The sequence below is a fragment of the Galleria mellonella genome, unplaced genomic scaffold, assembly GCF_026898425.1.
Source record: "Galleria mellonella isolate WM207_F2 unplaced genomic scaffold, CSIRO_AGI_GalMel_v1 utg788, whole genome shotgun sequence".
Lineage (NCBI taxonomy): Eukaryota > Metazoa > Arthropoda > Insecta > Lepidoptera > Pyralidae > Galleria > Galleria mellonella.
This window is the reverse complement of record NW_026442154.1, coordinates 593,580-618,009: the sequence shown is the minus strand read 5'-3', so window position 1 is coordinate 618,009 and position 24,430 is coordinate 593,580. Positions and strand designations below refer to the sequence as shown.

At 34.3% G+C, this 24,430-nt stretch overlaps 1 protein-coding gene across 7 annotated transcripts in view; it reads right to left on the bottom strand.

Moving 5' to 3' along the window:
* The window catches only part of LOC113520821 (POU domain, class 6, transcription factor 2), a 201,973-nt gene that overhangs the window by 154,497 nt on the left and 23,046 nt on the right, over nt 1-24,430 (bottom strand). For 6 of the 7 annotated variants that reach the window (XM_052901664.1, XM_052901668.1, XM_052901667.1 and 3 more), the window contains exon 3: nt 2,927-3,024. The exons of the other annotated variant lie outside the window; for it this stretch is intronic. In XM_052901664.1, coding sequence (XP_052757624.1) covers nt 2,927-3,001 — 75 coding nt within the window. In that variant the 5' untranslated portion in view covers nt 3,002-3,024. The remainder of the gene's footprint in view (nt 1-2,926; nt 3,025-24,430) is intronic. 7 annotated transcript variants of the gene reach the window in all.

The following is a 24,430-nucleotide window of genomic DNA, read 5'->3' as shown; positions in this document are numbered from 1 at the left end:
CAGCCTCTAGAATTAATTTTACTTCTTAATAGTGTTTTTTATTATTGAAAAATTAATTGAAGTTTTTGTCTTAGCCAAATATGAACTCAAGATCTTTGGAATTTATAAGAACGTAACTACTTATATGTGATAGTATTCAGCTACTAAAAAATTCACAGCATATAAATTCTGAAAATGCTACCTAATTAGCGCGTGTTGTAAGACTACGCACATCGTCAGGTTCAGCAAAATCAAAAGGTGCCCTTAAACAAATTGAACCGCAATCGTATCGAGCTACAGCAGACCACACAAAAAGCCGGCCGGTTAATGAAAAAACTACACGCAGTCAATATTTGATGAGAGCCAATTTAAATGTTCGTCCACTTGTAGACATCGCATAGTTCGATCACCGGCTACCTATGTTGCAATGCCCATGTGTGCGGTGCAGGGGGCGGGCCACGCAATTTCGTGAAAAAAGAAAAACGAAGAATATAAAAATGGCGTCCACGGCCGGTACGCCGAAATATGCAGATATAATGCGAGTAATAATAATAATAATAGGCTATCAGACCCTCTCCCTCCCACCACCACCGGGTATTGCTTTTTTTTTTAACTAGTTCCTCGCCGATATTTTTTCGGGATTTCCATTAGCTACGACTGTCGGACGGTCGGTTGTGTTATCCGCTTTAAATGAGCGCTTTGTCCGCTGTTTTTGCGCATTCACTTGTTTAGTGCTCTATCAAATTACTTCGCAGTCAATAGGTGATAATTAACCAGTGATAGTTCTTTACATATGATCCGGTTTCATTTTCTTACTCAAATAGTCAACTTACAACGACTTTGGAACTAAAATTTAAGATAAATATTAGAAATTTAAAGTTTATGTTTTGTAACAAATAAATGAATTTTTAGTATGATATATACAAAATATATAGGTATTTACTAGTAAATAGTAAAAAAAAATAAATACAAGTTAAAAACGAGATCATCATCATCATGTTTAACGACTCAATGTCTCGACGTAGATGTCTTCTAAGATGAGGATTTTCTACTATTATTCCGTTACCCGGACAATATTATTTTCAATTTTTCTTCTATTTTTAATGCCTTGTTCGACGTCGCCTTATATAGCTTGGAAAAGAAAAAAAAGCTGTGATATATTGTATAAATTAGGATTACAAGATATTGTTAGTCAGAGATATTAAACGAGACACAATTGAATTTTTACCTATTGAATGTCACACATACTTATATGTTTTATGTATGTATGTACATATGCGTATGTGTTTAAAAAATACATATTTTTTTTAAATTGTGATTCTCATGATATTATATAGTATGTTAAGGTAAGGTATACTTATGCATATATTTTACAGAGAATTCACAGATGGTGGCCTTAATCATATCTATAGGCGTCATTTTAACTCATATTTGTTTGCCACTTCAGTGGTATAATCATTAATTTAATCCAATAAATCTTTATATTTTATTACAAGATAAGTTTGCGCTTTATCTTAGCTCACCTGATGGTGATGACAAAATCTAGTATGGGCTGCGCGTACCCAAAAAATGTTTATGTATATGTTTGCTTTATCACGCACAAACATCATTCCAAATCTGAAAAGTATGACGTTTCGTTGTGATGTTAATAAGGACATCCCTGTTCATTAACAAGGAGCATGTTTTTAATTTTGGAACAAAAAAAAGAGCCAGGAATTTTCCAACACACGGCACGGAATAGAACGTAGGTTTCGACGACACGTGTGACATGACATTCAATTTAAACTCGGACGACGGAGCACGCGTTCAATAATTAACATAATGTACTTTTTCTCCTTTTTTGCACTTTCCGTTTGACACTCCATCACTCATGGAAATTCCATTTTCAATGCTGCTATATGAGGGGTGGGGCGCGCGGGGTGGTCTTTGCATCCGCGCAATGGACATGGCGGTTTTGGGGGTGGAGGGGTGGTCGAAAAAAAGATTGTTAAAAACGCTGGCCCCCGCCGCGGCAGTGTGTGAGTGCGTGCGGGTAAAAAAAGCGTTCACTAATCGATACTATAGATTCTGAGGCAAGTAGGTTGCGCCAGTACCACGCCGATTGGTCGGCACCGAATCGTTTCACGTTTTAGCACAGAGCTCTAACGAAGCGGTGCTGGATGTTTAGTCTTTCGATGCAATTGCCAGGACCTTTTGAGTTGGGAGCGCGTCGTCTTTTTGCCTTTTCGGCTCCAGGACTAACTGCCCGGTCAACACTTGAGAATCGAGCGCGCTTATTCGCACTCAACTTTGTCCTTGTTTTTGTTATTTTAATTTTCTTTAGCCGTATGCTTCGTGTAAGTGAATACCACAAAATTTGTTTAAAATTATTTGTTGGCATTGTATATTAAAATTCCCATATAGTTAAACCTAAATTGTACAAATATTTAAAGAAATGATATTCCTATTATATACTCAGCTTATTACCAAAAAAGCATTAAAAAGTTTTTTAATTACAAGAATATTATAAAGATTGTGTACAACAAAAAAACCAACTTCAATTGTGACAAAACCTTTTTTAATTTCAAAAAAGAAAAAGTATAAATTTTCCAATTTGGTTTAGAACTGACGAAGGAAGAAATTAATGAAAAAATTATAACCGAATTCAAAATCTCCTTCTTTTGAAGTTGATTGATAAATCAGAAACAATACTGATATTAATGAATTAGTAACTGATATTCTGATATATGATTCTGATATTATAACTGATAAAGTATCGGACACGCAAATATGTTTCAGTACTAGTATAACATTTATATTTCTATTTCGTAGTCTAAGATACCAATAAGTACTTGTAGATAAAATCTATAATGTATAATGCAAATAAAGTATAGTTATTCATTTATTCTATTCCAGCAGTCACGGAACCCAGAAACATGTATACTTTCTGAGTATTATTAAAACTTACCTCATTCTTGAGATTAATGGGCTCTTGCTGCGGCCGGGGCGGCGTGTGCCGTCCCACCTCCGCGCCCTCCAACATATCAGCCTCGCATCCCGACTCGTCTGTTGGCAAACAAGCATACTTGTACATACTCCGGATACTACATTCATATACTCTTACGGCCGGTCGTCGGTCGTCCCTCAAATTGGGAACCGGTAGACAGCAGAGGTCGCCAGTACGGAGGCCGAACACATACTCATTTGTTGCAGTATCCGGCCGTTCATTTACCTTCCTAATGCTCCTCAAATATTACGTTTAAATTACGCCCACCATGTACCCTCTTGTATAAGCATTCCGTCACCTGTATCCAATATCGAGAACAGGATGGCTTAAATACTTTACCGAAAATCCATAAAAAAACTACATTCATATAGTGGTTCCATACATTGATAATTTGGTAAAGTTTCGCCATACCACAGATAATAAACGAGGCGTAATAATCAGTTTTTTTTTATAGACTGAATATTCTTTTATCATTGTTTAAGAGGTTGTGTAAACTACTTGAATTAATAAAGCTGACATTTTACATCTTCTGTAGTAATTTAGGCATATTTAACTGTACTTATTTAATATCGTAAATATCTATGTTCTTATATGTAATATAAATAATATTAAAGACTGATATGTTATTTCTGATACGAAAGACATATTTGTCTTAATCGTCAGGAATGGCAACGAATCACGGTATAAGTTGTATAGATTATCTGTGGCTTATAATTAAATCTTTACTCTTATTATAAATGTTTATGTATGTTTTTTTGTTGTCTCATAATGTCTTAACGGTGTAACCAATTACTATAAAATTTAGTATACACGTATTATATGGAATGAAGAAGGACATGAGCTACTTTTTATTTCGGTAAATGAATATATTCCAGTTACGTGAACAAAGTTGTGAGTAAAAGCTAGTAAAGTAATATAGTAATATAAAGATTTGGGTTTGAAAGTGATCGATAAGTTTAATTTGTTATCTTAGATGTATTAAAAATCTTACAAAAAAATACTGCCTTGTATACATACAAAATGTCTAGTAATTTATTTTACAATAAATTAACAAAATTCCGAATAACAAAATACTAATAACATTTTACAAATTCTTAACATAAAGTCATTGCACCCCAAGACCCGATAAGTTCCGGACCTACCCCAACGCGCCGCTGTAACTAGGTCAAGTCCACATCTGTCGGAAAAAGCCCCGCTTCTTTGTCTACGTTGCCTCTTTTGCCTCTTATACGTATGTGTTTGTATAACGCACACATCCTTTCTGGTTTTCGGCTGTTTTATTACACGTACTTTATGATTTGGGCCGATTAAAGGATTGCGTTTCTTTTGATTTAAAAAGGTTCTTTTGTTTATTTATGTAATATGCACAGTTATTCTGTAGTATTTATATTAAAAATATACTAGTTATAGTACTTGCGACTTATAGCGTTTGTCCAAATACTATGTCTATTAAATTTTATAACGACTGGTTCAGCCATCATGATATCAAGTAATATTTAATGAATAATATTAGTGAAAATTTACGAGTCAATTTTTAATGCATAGGATAAATACCTACAGGCAATGGTACCTATTGCATATTATCATCATCATATCATCATCGTATCAGCCGTTAACGGTCCATTGCTGAACATAGGCCTCCCCTTGGTGGGTTTCGCCAGTGGTTGCCATGCTTGGCAGGCGGTTTGACAACCGTAGTTAGACGGGGGACGGGATTGTTAGTAATAGGGAGGTATCACTATGCGATGCTACGCTATCAATCTGGAAACCATCGTGACTAATTTATCGTTGAATGTATCGTTGTCATGATGGGCTAACTGACCTGCCTTTTCATCCTTACCAATAATCCTTCACCGGTACCCCGCCAGTGTATACCGATAGCGCAGGCGAAGTTACCTTTCCATTATCATCCATTAAAAAACCCCTCCCTCCCTCCCTCAACTATTACATTTCCTTAGTAACCTCTTACGACACTCACGGGAAAGGGAGGAGTGATCCATTCTATGTCAGGACCACACGGCTATGTGTTTTGTATATGCTTATCTTTAAATCGTGATCTTTACTAATTTTATTGTTAAAAATTTCGTAAATAAATATTATATTTTAATAATAATGTATATATAAATAACTACATACCTGTTTTACTTCATCATCATCATTTCAGCCATTATCCGTCCACCGGTGGATATAAGCCTCGCCATAAACTGCCATAAAGAACGGTCCTGAGCCACTTGCATCCACTGGCTCCCTGCAATGCATTTCAGGTCGTCACTCCATCTAGTGGAGGGACGTCCTACACTGCGTTTGCACGTACGCGGTCGCCACTCAAGAATCATTCTTCCCCATCCGTTGTTGATTCTTCCAGCTATGTGACCAGCTCATTACCACTTCAGCTGTTTCACTTACATGTATTTAAATCAAGAAATTCGATTAGTTACCAGAGGGAGACTTTGTACAAAAGTCGATTGCTTGGGTACCTCTGTCCCATTCGTGTTTCAACCGTGAAGCAGCTGTGTTTGCATGGCTGTGTTTCAGGTTTGAAGGGTGGGATATAACGTGAATTTACTGGGTACAGAGGAATAACACCTGAGTCCTCAGGAATGGCAACGCATGGGCGAAACAGTATACTCTGTTATGTTCACAGTACTGCTCATGTCTATAGGCGACCGTTACCACTTTCCATCAGGTGGGCCGTCAGCTTGTTTGCCATTCTACATTGTATAAAAAAAAAGTTTCGGGTCCACACGGGCAGTATATGACTAATAATATACATGTGAAAGTGAGTTTGTTCATTACTTCTTAGTGTTTTAATGGTTTAATCGATCACTTTGAAATTTGGTGTGTACATTAGTATGTGCATATAGATATGAGATGAAGAAGATCGGCTACTTTTTATTCCGGTCACGCAGATGGTGTCACGGGTTAAAAGCTAATAATACTCGTAGTATAAAACAAAGTTACTGCCCGCATTTTTTTCTCACTCCATTTACTGCTTCTAAATATTGCAACCGATTTCAATACGTCTTTCACGTTAGTGAAACATTTTTGTTTGTAAGTACAATTAGCTATCTAGTATTATAAATGTTTTATATATTTAAAGCAAATTTGTTATTTTTACTCACGTTAATGATTCAGATCAACTGTATGTAACAGTTATGTCATTCTACCTTGAAATCTATAGGTACAAATATGATACAAAGCAGAGTTAACATAGGACGTCATAACTTCAACATTGTCTTGCAGTTTTCTCCCTCGGGTATTGAACGTCGGACTTCGAATGGAGGTAAATATTTATTGGTCACCATCGAATCACATCGATCGACCAAAAGCGTATTACGCATATACAGTTATGTTATTGTTGACGTAATTCACTAGCTATCGTATGCGACATTGTCTAATATTTGAATTGTAAACTAACCAGCATTGCCGGTTAGAAAAGTATATTCAATATTATTCCAAAAATGACCGTTTACGATTAGACAGGCTGTTTTTGTTTGCCACCTTCGTGGTGTATAAAAAAAAAGAAAAATTTTGTCCATGACAAAGTACATTTAACTACTAACAGAGGGAGACTTTGTACAAAAGTCGATTGCTTGGGTACCTCTGTCCCATTTGTGTTTCTACCGTGAAGCAATTGTGTTTGCATTGCTGTTACGGTTTGAAGGATGGGATATGGCGTGAATTTACAGGGTACAGAGGAATAACATCTGAGTTCTCAGGAATGGTAACGCATGGGGGGGGGTATCATGGGCGAAACAGTATACCCTGTTATGTCCATGGTACTGCTCATGTCTATAGGCGACGGTTACCAGTTTCCATCAGGTGGGCCGTCAGCTTGTTTGCCATTCTAAGTTGTATTAAAAAAAAAATTAAATCTGTTAAGCTGTTAACTCAATAAATAATCCAAGAGCTAGTAATGTAGTCCCAAAAAAAAAATATTACAAACGAAATATCTATTGATATTAGCAGTTTTCTAAATAAAAACTAAATATAGACAGTATCAACTGAAACAACCAACTGTTCCTAGTAAGAAGTTTATGAATTAATGCAATCAATATTTCTAGGAAATGTATTAGAGCGCTGAATGAGCTAATGCGATTACTGCCGGTCTAAGTTTCTTTTTTATCTATTTTTGTTTGTGTCTTATTGATGTAATATCTAGTATTAATCCCAGAATTCTCCGTATTTTATGTTTTAATTTTGTATGAAAAGTATGAATAACACATATTCTCTCAAAGCCAACATAAATGCTTAACCTATTATTATTAAGTAATTTGGTAGTGATAGTTCTATCAGTATTTTCATTTTCTCTTTTAGTTATTATTTTATCTAATTTACAAATATCAGTTGTGTCAATAGTAAACTACATATTTGGATATTTTCTAACCGATTTTTTTCTTTAATTTCAATAATCAATAACTTACAGTTTAATTCTTTTTTAGTGAAAAATGTTTTTTGTATTTTATAATTTTTTAATTAAAATGATTCTATAGTAAAGTTGAGGTCGCTATTAAAGCTATTTTCGAAAATATTATTTGTATTTTTTATATATTTTAAAAGATTCAACAAAGAAACAAGAATGTAGGTAACAATGTGCGAGTATATATAATTATAATTAAGAGCTTATAGATGCTAAATACATTAACAATGCACTAACATCAATGTGTGAACTGTTCGAAGTAGGACCCACATCAGATTCATTCTAGCCTCTCACAGTTCAGAAGTTTCTTTGCAATTATGAACTCTATTCACATAGCAGTACAAACACAGGTGGATATGCAGTGATAAAGTCTTAAACAGACGATTTTGAACCTTAGAGACGTTACAAACTAAGACACTACCAATCATTGTTCCGCAAATAGCCAGCGAGCCTAAGCAACACGAACCGATGCCAAAACCTAGCAGCCGTCGAATATGATTGCTCCTAATGCGCCGGGCGAACAAGGGGGTTAGGCTAGGTTTGGGGTGGGGGGTTACTGCGACGCGCCGTGTTTCTGACCGAGCAGTAAGTCTAGCTTAATCCTATCGGAAACGCGGGCCCCCCATTCAAGATCGGCAGAGGCTTAACACGAGGTGATGATACAGAGACGTGTCCGACAATATTTACTTTTTGACTATTATTAAAATACAAAATTTTACATAAATCATAATTGTTTGCCATTCTAAGTTGTATAAAAAAAAAAAGAAATTTTTAGTCAAGGTAAATTAAAAAATCTACTTTTCAAAATTGGCTCAGGTCTAAATGATCTGATTTGTATTGAACAATCACTTATTAGTCGTCTAGTGTTCATATAATATAGACTGTACCAACATAAGGTCTTAAACTTAAATTCTCATGTTAAAACATAAAGTGTGATTATAGAATACATAGTATTATAATACAAACTATTAGAATAAACACTATTTTGATCATAGACTCTTCTTCACTATGAAACTAGCTTTCAATTAAGAACTCATTGGATATATGAACTATGATGATACAGGTAGGTACCCAAAAATTGCAAAATTAAAACAAAATTATTATATATCATATCATTAATAAAAAAGGAAAAAAATACGACCTCGATCACCAAAAGAAAAAGGAATGATACGGATGACAAATTGTCTATATTCTATTGTGTCCCAAGATTGATTTCTATCAAATGAAATCTGACTTTTGTTCTACAGTTCAAATAGAAAAAAAAATAGTAATCATTATAATTATTTTGATATTTCAATAATTGTTACTAAAAATCAATTAATATGCATAACTTTTACATTAAATTAATGCTATTGAAATTTACGACCATAAATTTTGGAAATAAAAGACCTACATAAATATTGAGTAATCAGACAAATTATACAAACGTTTAAAATTTCAATTTGTCATCTCTTGATTAGACAGAATTATATATAATTTTGTTGAAATGTTTGGTCACAAATTGCTGACACCAATTGAAAAATGTTGTGCCAATTAGTTATTGGCAACACAAGTGTGTTAAAGAAAATCTTTTCGCTTTTGATTTTGACAAGTAAGCGAGTGTACTTTATTTGGTTGAGCATGGTTTTGCGGCTTCTCTATTATTATATGTAGAAATCTGTATATCTTTTTATTAGTCTAAAACAGTATTTCTTAACTGGTGGTCCCAGGAAACACTCGAAATGATCCGCGAATCCACCCGAAAAAGATTAAACAAGTGACAACGAGTCAACGCGGGAAGCGAGTTGTGTTACAATTAAAGAAATAAATATATCCGTGTTTTATTTTTAGAATTATTTACATTTACTGTATATAACTTTCAAACTTTAAAACGTATATGTGGTCTATGGCGGACAAAAATGTTGTCAAAACCCTCATCATTAAATTATAACCGAATATTAGAAACCACTGGTCTAAAATAGCAAAATACTCCATAATTCTATCCTATCCCTACAGAATATTCACTACAGAAATAGTCTTTAACACTGTAATTCATCAGCGCGGTAACTCAAAACCACTGTACGCTATTAAAAATCAAATTAAATCGTCTCTAGATTTATCCTTAGACTGCATCCCCGTTGCGGCCGACCGATGCATCTAGGCGTCCGGCAGTGGGGGACATTACAAATTAATAGCACAAAGACCGGCCGCAGATCGCCCCTGCCAAAATTTACAGGCACCAGACACTTATAATAGTGCAGTGCAGATATCGGCTTTGTTATAACAACCTCGGATACTCTCGAGACTCAAGAGTGCATCAGGATATGGAAAGTATTGATTTACCTTCAAGTCATGTTCATCAATTGAAAACTAACGTTTCTACTTCTGCAGGAACTTCGAGCTGAATTGGCATCCTTTATTATTTCCATGACACTGACCGAAATTTAACTAGCCTTTGTTATGATATATATATATATATATATAAACTTTTTCTAAATGATATTATGGTGTTATTACTTGTAGCCTAAGTATATGTACTCGTATGTGTTGAAATAAATTTTCATTCGCTCATTTATGTAGTCATTTATTCATTCAAATCATATCCCCTACAACTAGATAAAGGATTGGATTACAACAGTTTGTAACTTTACAGCTTTTTCTTCCAATGTTAAACATTGGAGATGGAGACAAATATTGGAGATATAAATTTTCTTAAAATAACAAACTTTGATGATCTTGACTATATGAATTGATCAATATACAAAGTAAAAACCTATTTAAATTAGAGTAAAATCTTTAATCATTTGACATTTTTTATGAATCTTTATTCATATATTTTAAATCTATTTTAGCTATTATAATTATTTTAGCTATTGTTTTTTTTCTGCTGCAATAAATTCTCTATTTGAAAGACACAAAACACTTCAATAACTAAAATAGATTTGTAAGCGGTTTAATTTTTATGAATGAGGGAGTAACTCTTTTTAGAAATAGCGGTTCATTAAACCGAGACTCTACCTATGAACTAGGAAAGAAACTTCAAAAACTAAAAAAAAAAAAAAGAGAAAATTTCGAATCTTCTATAGTAACTCAACAGCTGAATATATGGCATTTTCAGCTGTTGAGTTACGATAGCAGACTCAAAAGTTTTTGTAGTTTCTTTGATGAAAATATTCAGTATAGAACACTCCCTTTAAAGAATGCTAATGAGATACGCAATCCAGAATGCTTGATATTCATTGACGAACGCAAATGTTAACCCCGTCTGTTCTATTGGTTTGAGCTGTAGGGGTACCAGAGAACAATAAAGGGATGACTGGTGAGCAAGAAGTAAGGTCAGTCGGCTCATTATGGTAAATTTACTAGGTATGAACTACAATGGTTTACAAGGGGAACTGCATAGAGATCAATTCAGCAAGCTACATTACCAACGATGAGACTTCTGGTCCTTATTACTTACAATCTCCTTCATTCTCGACTATTTGGTATTCTATTTAGAATTTTCATTCTCTTATTCTAATACCATCTGCTATATTTTTTAAACCACTTTTTACAATATCCTGTGGAGGAAAATCACGGGCCTGCAATGAAATTCTTCATCCAAAATAGTCTAATAAATATGAAGTTTTAGGTATAGCATCTATATTTGCTTTCCTTCCTTGAAAGATATCACAAAATTAACATAATTGTATTTCTTTATTTTCTAATAAATTAACCAGTATCGAAGAGATCACTGACCTCGTGATCTGATAGATAAAGGGAGAAGTCTACATATTACACATTAGCGTAGGTTCAGTCGCTTGAAATAAACTTCAGTATCCATTTGTCATAGTGACGTGACAAAATTTGTGATTATTAAGAACCTTTTAACACGTTTATTTTTATAATGAAATAGTGGGTACACATAAAGAATAATTATATAATGTTATGAATTTGATTGTACAAGAGAGAAACTATGAAAGAGGACGCATTAAGATTCTTGTTATTCTATTTAAGACACATCTCATATTCCACTTTGTTTCATTTGTTAAATATTTTAGATCAATGTCTTAAAATTTTTTTTTCTCAGTTTATATCGTGATAAATAGATACACAATGTTTACTGCATACGTATAGCTAGTATTAAATCTTATACTTGAACTTATTAGTGAGGAGAGGAGAACACATTTTGATCGCGTTAAAAACAGGATTTTAATTCTATAGAAATAAGATTTATTTTTATATATCACTTAATTTGTTATATGAGAATGCTGACCAAAACCTCATTTCAATGATCCATAAGTATACTCTTAAAATATTAAATGCGACAATATCTGTTCTTCTCTCCAGATCGGTCTATGTGAATGGACATATAGTCTTTAAGAGCAACAGAATTTCAGAATCAACGACTAATATGTATTGAGTAAATTTATTCAGAATATTGAATAAATAAGTTCTTCGTTGTTGACCTCGAGTGAGGTTTATGGAACATTCACACTAATTTTAGTTTATTATATTCATACCACTATAATTCTAGAATGATTAGTAAGGTTGCTTAGTACGTGGTTCGCTCAGCGATAGATCTTCACTAGTACACAACGACAGTGTGACCCGCTGACTTGCAACCCTGGGGGGAAAGGGGAGGGGGCGCTGGGAGGGACACGTAATGCGTTAGAAAGCCCTTGCATGAATTTCACCGAATCTGTCACCGTGACTGTATATCCAAATGAATTAATGGTGACTCATATGGATACTATTTCTAATAACTGGCGAATACTTTTATCAGTTGTCATAGTAACGGGAGAGTACAAGACATCTGTTTATACAGCTTTGCCGGTTTATTACTTTTTATAAAACATTGTATCTATGCTCACGTCTGTAAATTTTGGTGGCACCATTTTGTCCAATATTGCGATATATCTAGACAATGGAACACAATGGAACAGTTTGCTTACTTGAATAATATAATCATGTATTGTTTTATCACCATCATCATCATTATATCGGTCTTTAACTATCGATTACTGTACACAAGCCTCCTCCTATGGGGGGTTTTGTCGTAGTTGCCACGCTTGGCAGTCGAATTGTCAACCGCAGTCAAGCTTTAGAGTTGTTTTAAGAGGAATGCTGCTGCCCATCCCTTGCCCTCCTTTAGTCAGCTCTTGCTTTGCAGCTTTTACGACACCCACAGGAAAGGAAGGGATAGTCTATGCTATGCCGGGACCACATGGCCACATCTGTAAATTCTAATGGCAACATTTTATCTAATCTTGCGATATACTCGTATCTAGTCAATGAAACACTCAATTTGCTAACTTAAATATTTTAATTATGTATTGTTTATATTACTAATAATATAAATACAGTATAAGGTACAACCAGTGATGGGCCACTGGTACAATGAGATAAAAAATGTCAAACTCTAATTATTACTGTATTTTAGAGTGCAATAAAGAATATTATTTAGTATTATATTCAAATGAAAAAGTTAAAAAGTTAAAAAGTTTACTCGATGTCGTCATTCCAATTAAACTTGTGTCTTGCAATTCCCTATTTTAATTTTTTTTTTTTATAACTTACAATGGCATACAAGCTGATGGTCCACTTGATGGGATGTGGTAATCGTCAACTACATGAACAGTTCCATGAACATAACAGAGTATGATGTCTTGCATATAATACCTTTAATGCGTAACCATTTCTGAGGACAAAAGTGTTATCCCTCTGTATCCTGTAATTTCATTACCATATTTCACTCTTCAAAGAAACGTTTTCTGATTTCAATGTGATAGTATAAAATAATTATACTTATGCAGCTATGTATTTTTGTATTCAATATTTCATCGTTATAAATACATCCGATTTGTTTTCATATTTCAAATTGTATTATTTTAATGGCGTTTACCCGAAACCAGATATTCAAGTCTGGAACTCTTTTGTTTTATGTTTTTTTCTATTCGAATATCATTCGCGGAGGCTTTAACGACTGCCTCTACAAAAGTAAGCGGACAAATTGCTTCTAAAACAACAAAAGCCGACCGGAAAAATTCACAATCGCACCGAATCATTAATCTCAGAAACAAATGGAAATCGGCCGACATCTGCTATACTGGGAAAAAAATGGCTGCCATAGTCGACAGTTGTCACGTTATTCTCGACGGGATTAATTAGAAATGCGATTAAAAGCAAACAAAACAGGGAATGGTGAACTTAAATTAATGAAAAATTACCACCCTCCGCGAACACTCGTCAACTCTTTTTTTTTAACGGGGTCGCTCCCGCGCATTAAGCGGCTTTAATTTGAATTCGAAATTAGAATTACGCGCGCTTTATAATTATTGTTTTTTTCGGCCAGTGACGGTTGATTACTAATTCCACGAGGGTTGATTATTCGGCGTTTGAAATATACGATCATTTTATTTCGGTGCCTGTGTATTCCCAATGACAATAATATTTTCGATTTGACAAAACAAATAATTCAATTACAAAACAGAATTTTGCCAAAACAAAAAAAATACACTGTTTCATTTCACGGCTTATGTCTCTTGTTTAAACTTCGATACTTAGTCGTTCGACATATTGCGTTTATTTGTAAGAAGACATCATATTTTGGTATGTACCCAACAGTATTCGTTTTAAAGATTGGGCAATAATATTGGTAACCTGCTGATATTGAGTACCTTTGCAATGTGTATACTACATTTTCAAAAATATATTACTTTATTCTAAAAAAAATGTTAAATAATTGGACTTATAAATTATCGTCTCGTCCACTGCTGAACATAAGCCTCCCTCATAGACTGCCATAAGGAACAGTCCTGAGCCACCTGAATGCACTGATTTCCCGCAATATATTTAAGGTCGTCACTCCAGTAGTGAGGGGGGTCATCCTAAACTGCATTTTCCCATACGGAATCGCCACTCAAGAGGCTTTGTCAGTTATTTGAGCTTTGTAACCAACACATGCCGCTTCAGCTTGCTTACCTTTCAGGTTATGTCGGTTACTTTGGTTCTTTTGCGGATATCCTCGTTTCGGATTGTATCATGCAAAGAAACTCCAAGCATAAACAAGATGGCGAGCTATGGAGATCCATAGCTCGCTGAGTAATTTGAAGCTTTTACATACGAGCAATTGTGTAGGCCAAGCAGTTATATGCTAATTATTGACAATGAAAAGTTTGTAATTTTTACAATTACAGCTTACATTTTTAGGTAAGGTACTATAAAATATGTAAAACAGATTTTTTTTTATTTAAACAATTTTATTTCATAATAAACAAGCATCTACTTTTATTTCTGTTTAAATTTTTACATGTTTCTGTTTATGTAAGCCTATTTTTAATATACAATAATAATTTTTAATATACGAAACACAATTCATGTAATTGCGATTCACGCTTGCCGATTACATTATACTTTAGTATGGATGGGTAGTCTTCAAATAAAACATCATTACTGCTTTGTCATAATTGCTCATAACTACAATGACTAGAATAAAACTAAGCCGTTGACACGAGTTCTTTGAACTGCCCTATTAATAGTCGAAACAAAAGTTTATTGCTACATCACAGGGGAGAGCCGTCTTTATGATTGAGGAAATGTGGTGGAGACTGTAAAATTCTATAAGGCACGAGTGTCCCAGGTGGATATTGAAGCTATACGCGGCGTTAGCCATGCTACACTCGATGTTCGGTTTATAATTCGAATTTTTGATATAGTTAATAACATTATTTTTTTTTAAACTTATGTTCATTTTAGTTCGATGACCATATACATACGGGAAATCAATGAACTCACTGTTTTTTGTCGTTTCCGATAATTGTTTCGACTTCATCTGAAAATCTTCTTCAAGGGGTGTTTGGCGCTTTGCGTCACAGTCTCATCAGGTAAGAAAGACACTGTGAGTGAAAACACAGTGAGTTCATTAATTCCCTGTATGTATATAGAGAATTAATAACATTGTGTAAGTTAAAGATTATTTTGATTGTTTCTTTGTAATGGAAAAACTCAAAAAATATTTAACCGATTTTAATTTTTTTTTTCAGCTTATTACTAGCCAGGAAGAGTATGTATTTTAATAAAACTAAAACCATGCGTAGTCATAACGAGTTGCTAATCGCTCATACATATATTTGTGAAATAAAATTATTAAATTATTCATTATTCTAATGTATTTTTTTATTATATTTTACACAATAGTTTATTTATTGCTGTACCATAAAGGAGAAACTTCTTTATTTTTGCAAAACGTGGTGGAATGTATAAAATTTTATAAGGCACCAATATCTCAAATAGATATTAAAGCATATACGGCGTCCCCGAGTTGCATTATGCTATATTCAGTTTTAAATTTCATTGGAAGCTGAATATAGTGTCATTGTTGCTCACGTAGGACAACAGCTTTGCTTGATTTAAAGATACATCAAGCATATAGTTATGGAATTGCTTTCTTTGTTTATTATAATTTAAATTGCATACTTACGTTATTTGTAGAACTACAAATAGTCTTCGATGGGCTAATGTAGCATTAAACTGCATTATTAGTATACTGTCTCTTTATGCATATTTAGTCAGAAGTATCTAATTTATTTATTAATTTATTAATCTAATTTATTTCTAATTTTTCATTCATTTACTATTTAACAGCTACACTCTTGTCGATGGAGCTCTTGCCACTCACTGCGATTTTCAGCGAGTTTTTTTCTATAACACAGGAGACAAACGACCATGCAGCTTACCTGATGGTAAATGGTCACCGCCGTTCATAATCACCCACAACACCAGAAGCATCGCAGATGTGCTGCTGGCCTTTTAAAAAGGAATATGCTTTTTTTAAAGGCTATGATGTCGTATCGGTTCGAAAATACTGCTGCTGGAAGTTGATTTCAAAGGATGGTTGTGCGTGGATGAAAGTACTTTGAAAAATGCACGGTGAAGGACCGCCACTTATCCAGATGGTTGTAATGAAACTTTAGTTTGTGGCGAGTCCCTTCACCTCTTAATACGACACAACACCAACTTGTTTCTTGATCTGCCTGATGTAACTTTGCCTTGGTCTCCCTCTTCCCCTCATTCCTTCTATCTTACCTTCTATTATAATGTTCGTATGTTCGTCGTATTGTATCAAGCGTTCTAACATTTTTTCCCTTCTGACCTCAATAATTTTTATAATTTGTCTCTTTTTCTTAACTCTAAGCAGAACTTCCTTATTACTAATTCGATCTTTCTTGCTAATTCTCTCCATTCTTCTCCAGCACCACATTTCAAAGGCTCTGAGCTTATCTGTTTCTTTTTGGGTTATTTATCAATGAACTATGTCATATTGGTAGAATAAAGTATCAAATAGATAAAAAAAAAGGATTCTTAAGGGTCGGGTCGGCATCCACAGGGTTACCTGTTTATCACCAATAAAATTTATAAAAAATTAAGGAGGTTGCCGGTGATAACAATTTTATTGATATGAAACCTAATGAATAATCTTATCCAATCTAATCTAATTTATCTTTAGGGTTGTACTAACACAAATGATCTGTAACAGCTAATTTTTTTAAATGGATACGTCAATTTTGTTTACCAAATAAGATATTAACGATCGATACGATTAATCAACAACGACGATGAAAGATCATTTCCCTCATTTACGGCAGTCGGGTAAAATCAGATAACACCAACATTCCCACCACTCCATACACTACATTTCACACATCAAAACCGCCATTTAACATTTAACGCTTAAAATTCCCAGTGGCGCGTCGAAAACACGAATTAACCCGTGCATTTACAAATATCGGTCAATTAATGGCCGATGGAGATAACAATTGAAAACGGTTTCACTTTCCGCGTGGCGTTTAAACGCATTCGCTAAATATAATAATAGATGAACAGATAGCCAATGTGCAATTCCGAACTGGCACTTTCAATTTTGCGGACTACGGCCGCGTAGTGGGCACTCGCGCGTATGTCTCGTGACCGACCGCACGTTACATGCAATTTTTGGGTACCTGCGCGCGATGGCTGCGTTTTTACGAGTCTTTTTCTGCTCGTGATGATAATAAATACCATAAGAGCCAGGAACACACGGCCAAGTTTAGCTAGTATACTATTATACTACTATTTATATATACAAATATATATCAACCATCCTATAGAGATTATTTCGTTGCTATTTTAACTATATATAATAAAATCGCATTTAAACGATATAAATAGCATGAGTCTGGAACGCACCCCACGTCCCTTGCAACGAGAACGATCATAAAAATTGCTCATCCATAAAACACTCATAATAATAATATGCATTAACGTTAATAAATCAAAGGAATACCCATCTAATCTCTAATAATATAGAGTCTAAATTACAATAAGGGGTCTTCTATTCATTAGTGACGAATCAAAGGGTTGGCAAATCCAACTCCTATTGTTAGTAGTCACGCGTCAACTTAGTGTTAAACATAATTATGTTTTTATATTTCCGTTGCTATAGAAATTAAAACCGTCTCTATGGATGAAATAAAACATTAATAAAATAAATACATTATTCTTACGTATTGTAATTGATCACGACTTGTAATGGTAGAGTTAGTATCGAAATAATTTAAGCATTAAAAGTGCTGAGTGAAAGAAAAATAAACTTTATTTCAATACAATCAAAGGTTTTTTAAAATATCAGCTACATTTATGGCGGGTTATGTAGATAGAAAGAAAGCCCTAATATTAGAGTTATAAAGAAGAGTTTCCTTCATTTTACTATTTATGTTAGGCACTTTCAAAATAAATAAATATATACTTTGTACAAAAGTCGATTGCTTAGGTACCTCTGTCCCATTCGTGTTTCTACCGTGAAGCAGTTGTGTTTGCATGTTCGGTTTGCTGTGTTCGGTTTGAAGGGTGAGAAATAACATCTGAGTTCTCAGGAATGGCAACGCATGGGGGGTATCATGGGCAAAACTGTATGTATGTATGCTGTTATGTCCATGGTACTGCTCATGTCTATAGACGACGGTTACCACTTTCCATCAAGTGAGCCGTCAGCTTGTTTGCCATTCTAAGTAGTATAAAAAAAAATATTGTTCATAATATCAAAGGCGATGTCTTATTAGCAAGTTTTCTTATGTTAAATAAAAGTTTAGTGAATTAACAACACTGAAAAAACAATTGCCATTTCGATCTCTTTAAATAAAGGCAACAAAGAACATTCCATTTTTATTTATATTATTACTTAAATAATATTTTTCGTGCATAAAAATTACGTCATCATAAAAATTACATTTGCCAATTTTATTTTCAATTCAATTGAACTTAATTTAATGTTTTCAAAAATGTCTTTTATGCAACTTAGAATGACAAACATACTGAGGGTCCACTTGATGTAATGTGGTAACTGTAACCTATAATTATGGATAGTACCATGGAGATAACAGACTACACAGTGTCATGATTTAGCAACAATATGCAGTAGTAATCCATGATACCCTTCATGTGTTGCTATTCCTAAAGACTAAGGCGTTACGCCTTTGTACCCTACAATTTCATTGCCATACCCTTCAAATCAAAACACATCCATGCAAACACAACTGCTTTACGGCTGAAACTAAAATGGGACAGAGGTACCCAAGCAGACGAATATTCGACGGAACCCTAAATGGATCAAAAGCAACAACGAACCAGCGGTGACATCTCATAATTTCGATTCTAATTACGTTTAATGTCCACTGTTATTTTTTCGAGTTTTAATGCGCGCCAGCCATAAAAAGATAATCACAAAAATAATTGAAACGAAATAATAAAGGGAGTAAGGAAGTCGGGGTGTAGGAGGGGGGGAGGTGCGATTAATGACAGCGGGGGGAGGCGCGGGATAGTCGACGCATTACGAGCTAAATAATCAACATAATTACACTTTTTACCTTGGCTTCCCCTTTTTACCCCCTAATAAGTGGTGGTGAAAAGATTCTCTATTTAGATCGCTTTGTAAAGGATGGTTAATGCGGTTTGAGTATAATCAAGTTCATTAACACTAGACAATATACTCGTACGCTACTTTGTTTGCGTGTAACTTTTTAAGCGACTTCAAAAAGGTTGAATTGAAAATGAGGTTCTTAATTCGCCTGAATATCATTAACACCTGACTGGTGTACTCGTAAAAGGACATACTAGACGGAGACTTTGCACAAATATCATCTATTTATTTATTTTATTTATATACTTTTGTACATTCACCTGTAAATATTAGGTTATAACAAAAATGTACACAGGCGGTCTTATCCCTTAAAGGTATTCCTTCCAGTCAACCTTGAGAACCCGAAAGAAGAAAGTGTCTATAGGGTACATCTATTTTACTTAACTAGGTGTTATTTTGCGGAAATCCATATCATTGATTATTTGATTAGAATTATTTTGTTTAATTCCGCTACCATTAGTATATGTGTGACTGCCAACACTCGAAGATTGATCACCACTATTATTACCAGAAGTTCCACAACCTTAACTCATATTAGCCATCAATCTCTGACCGCCATTTTGTTTACGCATGTTTTGGGACACATGTTTAACCTCTACGTGAGGTATCTTTAGGCAAATTATTAGATCGCCCTTCGGAGCCTAGTGTTAACCGTTTGGCACTCAAACTGCGATTATTTATTATTCGTAATTTGGGTGTCGAACGGTTAAAAACCAGTAAAATGTCATCTACTTGGGTGCCTCTGTCCCACTTGTGTTTCTGCAGTTGTGTTTGCATGGTTGTGTTTTCGCCATAAGATTAAGAATTATTTTGTTTACAGTTTGAAGGATGGAATATGCTTTGAAATTATAGAGGACAGAATTATAACACTATATAACTCAAGAATGGTACCAAATAGAAAAGAAAAAAATATTAATTTAAAACTCTGTAAATTTTGTCTAACAAGTCGTCGGTGTATATTGAACCCATATCCTACCCTTTTGGACTCCATGCCCAACAGTGGGATATTAATGTACCCATCACTTTTTTATTGAAGCCGGTTATTAACGATAATTTTGGATGGCATTAAATAATTTTGTGTATAATTAAGAGGGTCGAAATGTCTACCACCTGTTCCCTTCAATAAGTAAAGAGCACCCTTCCGAATCACTATGTAATTACGAAATAATGAGGTTTCATTGTAATGTCTACGTGAGTTTTGTATGATTTTCCTGTATTTCCAGTATCATCAACATGAACGGATCGTTAGTAATGGGGACTAGCGGCCCCGTTATTACCAATATACGCTATCAGATTGATCATCCTGGTTAATTCTTGATGAATTCGTCACAATAGATCAATTAACTTGACTTTTGATCCTCATCGTGAAGAAAGGGATTGTCAGTCAATTTGGTATTGGTTTGGTATTGGTGTCGGGGAAAAGGGGGTGTAGTAACTATATTACTAGTAATATACCCTATCAGGTCGACATCCAGGCAGTTTCCCCAGGAAATGGTTTCCAGGGGTGGTTAATTCTCGTGGAATTTGTTACAATAGACTAACCGACCTGCTTTCATCCTCACCTATCATTCCTCACTAGTGCATTGCCAGTGTATATTAATAGCGCAAATAGGATTACAATTCCATTCTCACCCATTAAAAGAAGACTTCATTCTCAGCTATCATCTCTCATTGGTGTTCCGCCAGTCTATGCCGATAGCGCATATGGGGTTCCCATTCCATTGCTATCTATTATAAGAAAAAAATCACCATCACCTCTGTCATGAAAAAGTTTCCTTTATGATCTTAACAATAAGATTGAATAATCATAACTTCCACGTTCGCCATACACATAGCGATTTAGCACTTCCGCCAGTCGGAACCGATAATTGTTTGTTTTCTTTACAAAATTAGAACTGAATCGCTAAATACGACTAGTGGCGACGTCGTTCGATTTCAAATACCGAACAATGGATCGTTACGATAAACGCCCCGTGTATGTAGAGCTTTTTCGTTAATGTCAATAGTAAACGAGAGATTTTTGCATGCTAATGAAAAAATACTACTTTTGCGTCCACTGGAAATTTGCATGAGCTCATGTCATACAATTCTGTATATTCTAATTTGACCATAGATTACGAGTAGTATCTGCGGTTCCCAATGAGTTAAAAAAGTAAAATATACTCAAAAAGTCATATCGGTCGTTAATCCACCTATTGGGGAGTTTGGCAGAGGGATTAGTAACCTTGATTCGTCTTTGGTGATATTTTAAAAGGGACGCTGCTGCCTATTCCTCGACCATTAAATTCCCTTAATCGCCTCTTAGATACAAACAGGAAAGGAAGGGTTAGTCCATTCAATGCCGGGAACACACAGTAAATATAAATACAAGATATACTGTTTATCGAGGATTATTCTACGTTTGTGTTGACACTACATTTTTCTGTAAATAAAAAGAGAATGATACGAATGCAAAAGATTATAATTGTTCTATTAAGATCGCAGATTACACAGTGATAGTCTTGGTATTCCTCATGCATTGTCGTTTATTTATAATTCTTATGTTATGCTTTCGTATCAAATATGTAATTCCAAATTTGAATACGTCGAGATTGTAAGCGACTATTCGATCGCTCGTTTACATCATCCGCTACAATAGTGACCGTGAGTTTTCTTAAAAAAAAAAACAACAACAAAATAACGCGAGCCAGCGCCAACTTCTAATTAAAATGATTAACTTAATGGTCTTAGTCATTAGCGATTTTAATTCGGAGCCGTCCATTTTTTCGTCCGCAGAAATTATAAATGCTACCATTTTACGATTGGTACTGCGATTTTGAACTTTTACGAGCAATCGTAATGTTAATTCGCTATTGTTGTTTATTATTAAATAAGGCTCTCTTCATTTCAGTTTTATACCTTATGGCCCGCTGAGGGTTTATATATAAATACTTCAAGAAATTAATTACTTTATACATAGTACATTGTTTATATAAATTATATTAATTAATTAAATTACGTGGACTGTTCTGCAGTATATACCAGGTGAAATATAAATCATTACAGGTTTACCACAAAACTGATTTAAATTTTGTTAAACACTGTTTTAGATGAGCAATGTTTAACAAAACTCTGTTTAACATATTATCCAGTAGGCGTAAAGCATATTTATTTGTAATTTTATGTTTCAAAGTCTATTAACAATTATAATAAAACGTATTACATCAAATACATTTTACTTTTAATAAGATCTATACGTTCTTTCGTTTAAACATAAACAGATGTTAGACTCGCTTTTGTAGTAAAATGTTAGACGACATGTACTTAAAGCCAGTCTATCGCAAGTACAACTTAAAAAAAAATGTTCTACTAGTAAAACTAAATATTAGTTCTCAAGAGACGTGCGTTAAAACTGATTAAAAATTTTTTGAGCTTCTCATACTAACTCAACTCCTGGAGTCTCCTTATATTGGGGAATAAAACCCAAAATTTCTGATAAGTGCCACGGGCGTCACAGTATATTATTTGATGTCCAAAATATATAGCAACCTTTTTTAATATTCAACGCTTTATTGAATTAGAGCAATATTTAGACTAAATGATAATCGTAAACCTATATGAGACTTCGATGCCACGCGATGTTTTTCAAAGCATTCTCTGTACACGCGATACGTTTATTGGCGCGTGCGCAAGTTGTTCAGTTGATTTATTATGTATCAAAGTGGTGGGAATTCACGTGGTTAATTCCATTTAGTTATTTTTAATTGACTCTTAGAAAAGCAAACAAGTTGATGGCTCATCTAATAGAAAATAGTTTTTACCACTTACCAGAGGGAGACTTTGTACAAAAGTCGATTGCTTGGGTACCTCTGTCCCATTCGCGTTTCAACCGTGAAGCAGTTGTGTTTGTATGGCTGTGTTTCGGTTTGAAGGGTGATGGCGTGAATTTACTGATAGAGGAATAACATCTAAATCAAATGGCAACGCATGGGGGGTATCATGGGCGAAACAGTATACTCTGTTATGTCCATGGTACAGCTCATGTCTATAGGCGACGGTTACCACTGGTATCCGGTCCGTCAGGTGGGCCGTCAGCTTGTTTGCCATTCTAAGTTGTATAAAAAAAAACTTACGAATATGTACAGCGTCATGAAAATCACCGAATATACAGTGATGCCCATGACATCATCAAATGTCTACATTCCTGAGAATATGACGGCAATATAAGATAGTTTCTGAGCATTATCATGTTACTTATTAATTGTTCACTGTTGAACAAAGAAATTCCATATAAGAAACGCCCTTTGGCTATTGCAATCATCATCTTTCAACATCACTGGTGAAGATATTTTATATGAATTCTTCTCTATCAGTTACTGACCTTTCGAGCAATATATTCGTACTCGGCTTACGAAAAATTGCTTAGCTAATCTCTCTTTGATCGAGAGTAAATGTACTCAAAAAATCTTTTACATTTAAATGTAATTTTTACAATGCATTTATATACTATATTACATTTGTTATCATTATTAATTGACTTCAGAAAGAAAGAGATCCTCAATCTGGTTGTATTTTTTATGTTTGTTACCTCATAACTCCATCAATTTTGAACAGATTTGGATTTTTTATTTATTTATTTATTCATTAGTACAAATATGTATACATGGCGGACTTAACGCTAAAAGCATTCTCTCCCAGTCAACCATACTGTCTGGAAGTGTCAGAATACTCGAATGCGGTACTACTAATTATTGATATACATACATACTAAAATTACATATATAAACGAATTAATATATATAAATAACAAATATACTTACACATATATGACATATACTACATTATACACGAAATTGAGAATAATATAAAGCACTTACTGTTTGGATAAAGTAAAAAAGGGAGCGTGAACGTTTTTTTTTAAAGACGGTTTAGTCTCTTAATGGCATCAGGAAGCGCGTTCCAGAGTCGTGAAGAATGAAGGAGAAAAGAGTTTGAAGCGTAACCAGTACGGTGAGAGGGGAAAGATAGTTGGAGAGTATTATTGGAACGAAGGTTACGTTCGTAAGTTTCAAAAAGATACTGGAATTTACTCCTTAAGTAGTTACTAGACTGGGGGTTTCGAATAAGAGTATAGAATGTCTATCTGAAAGCT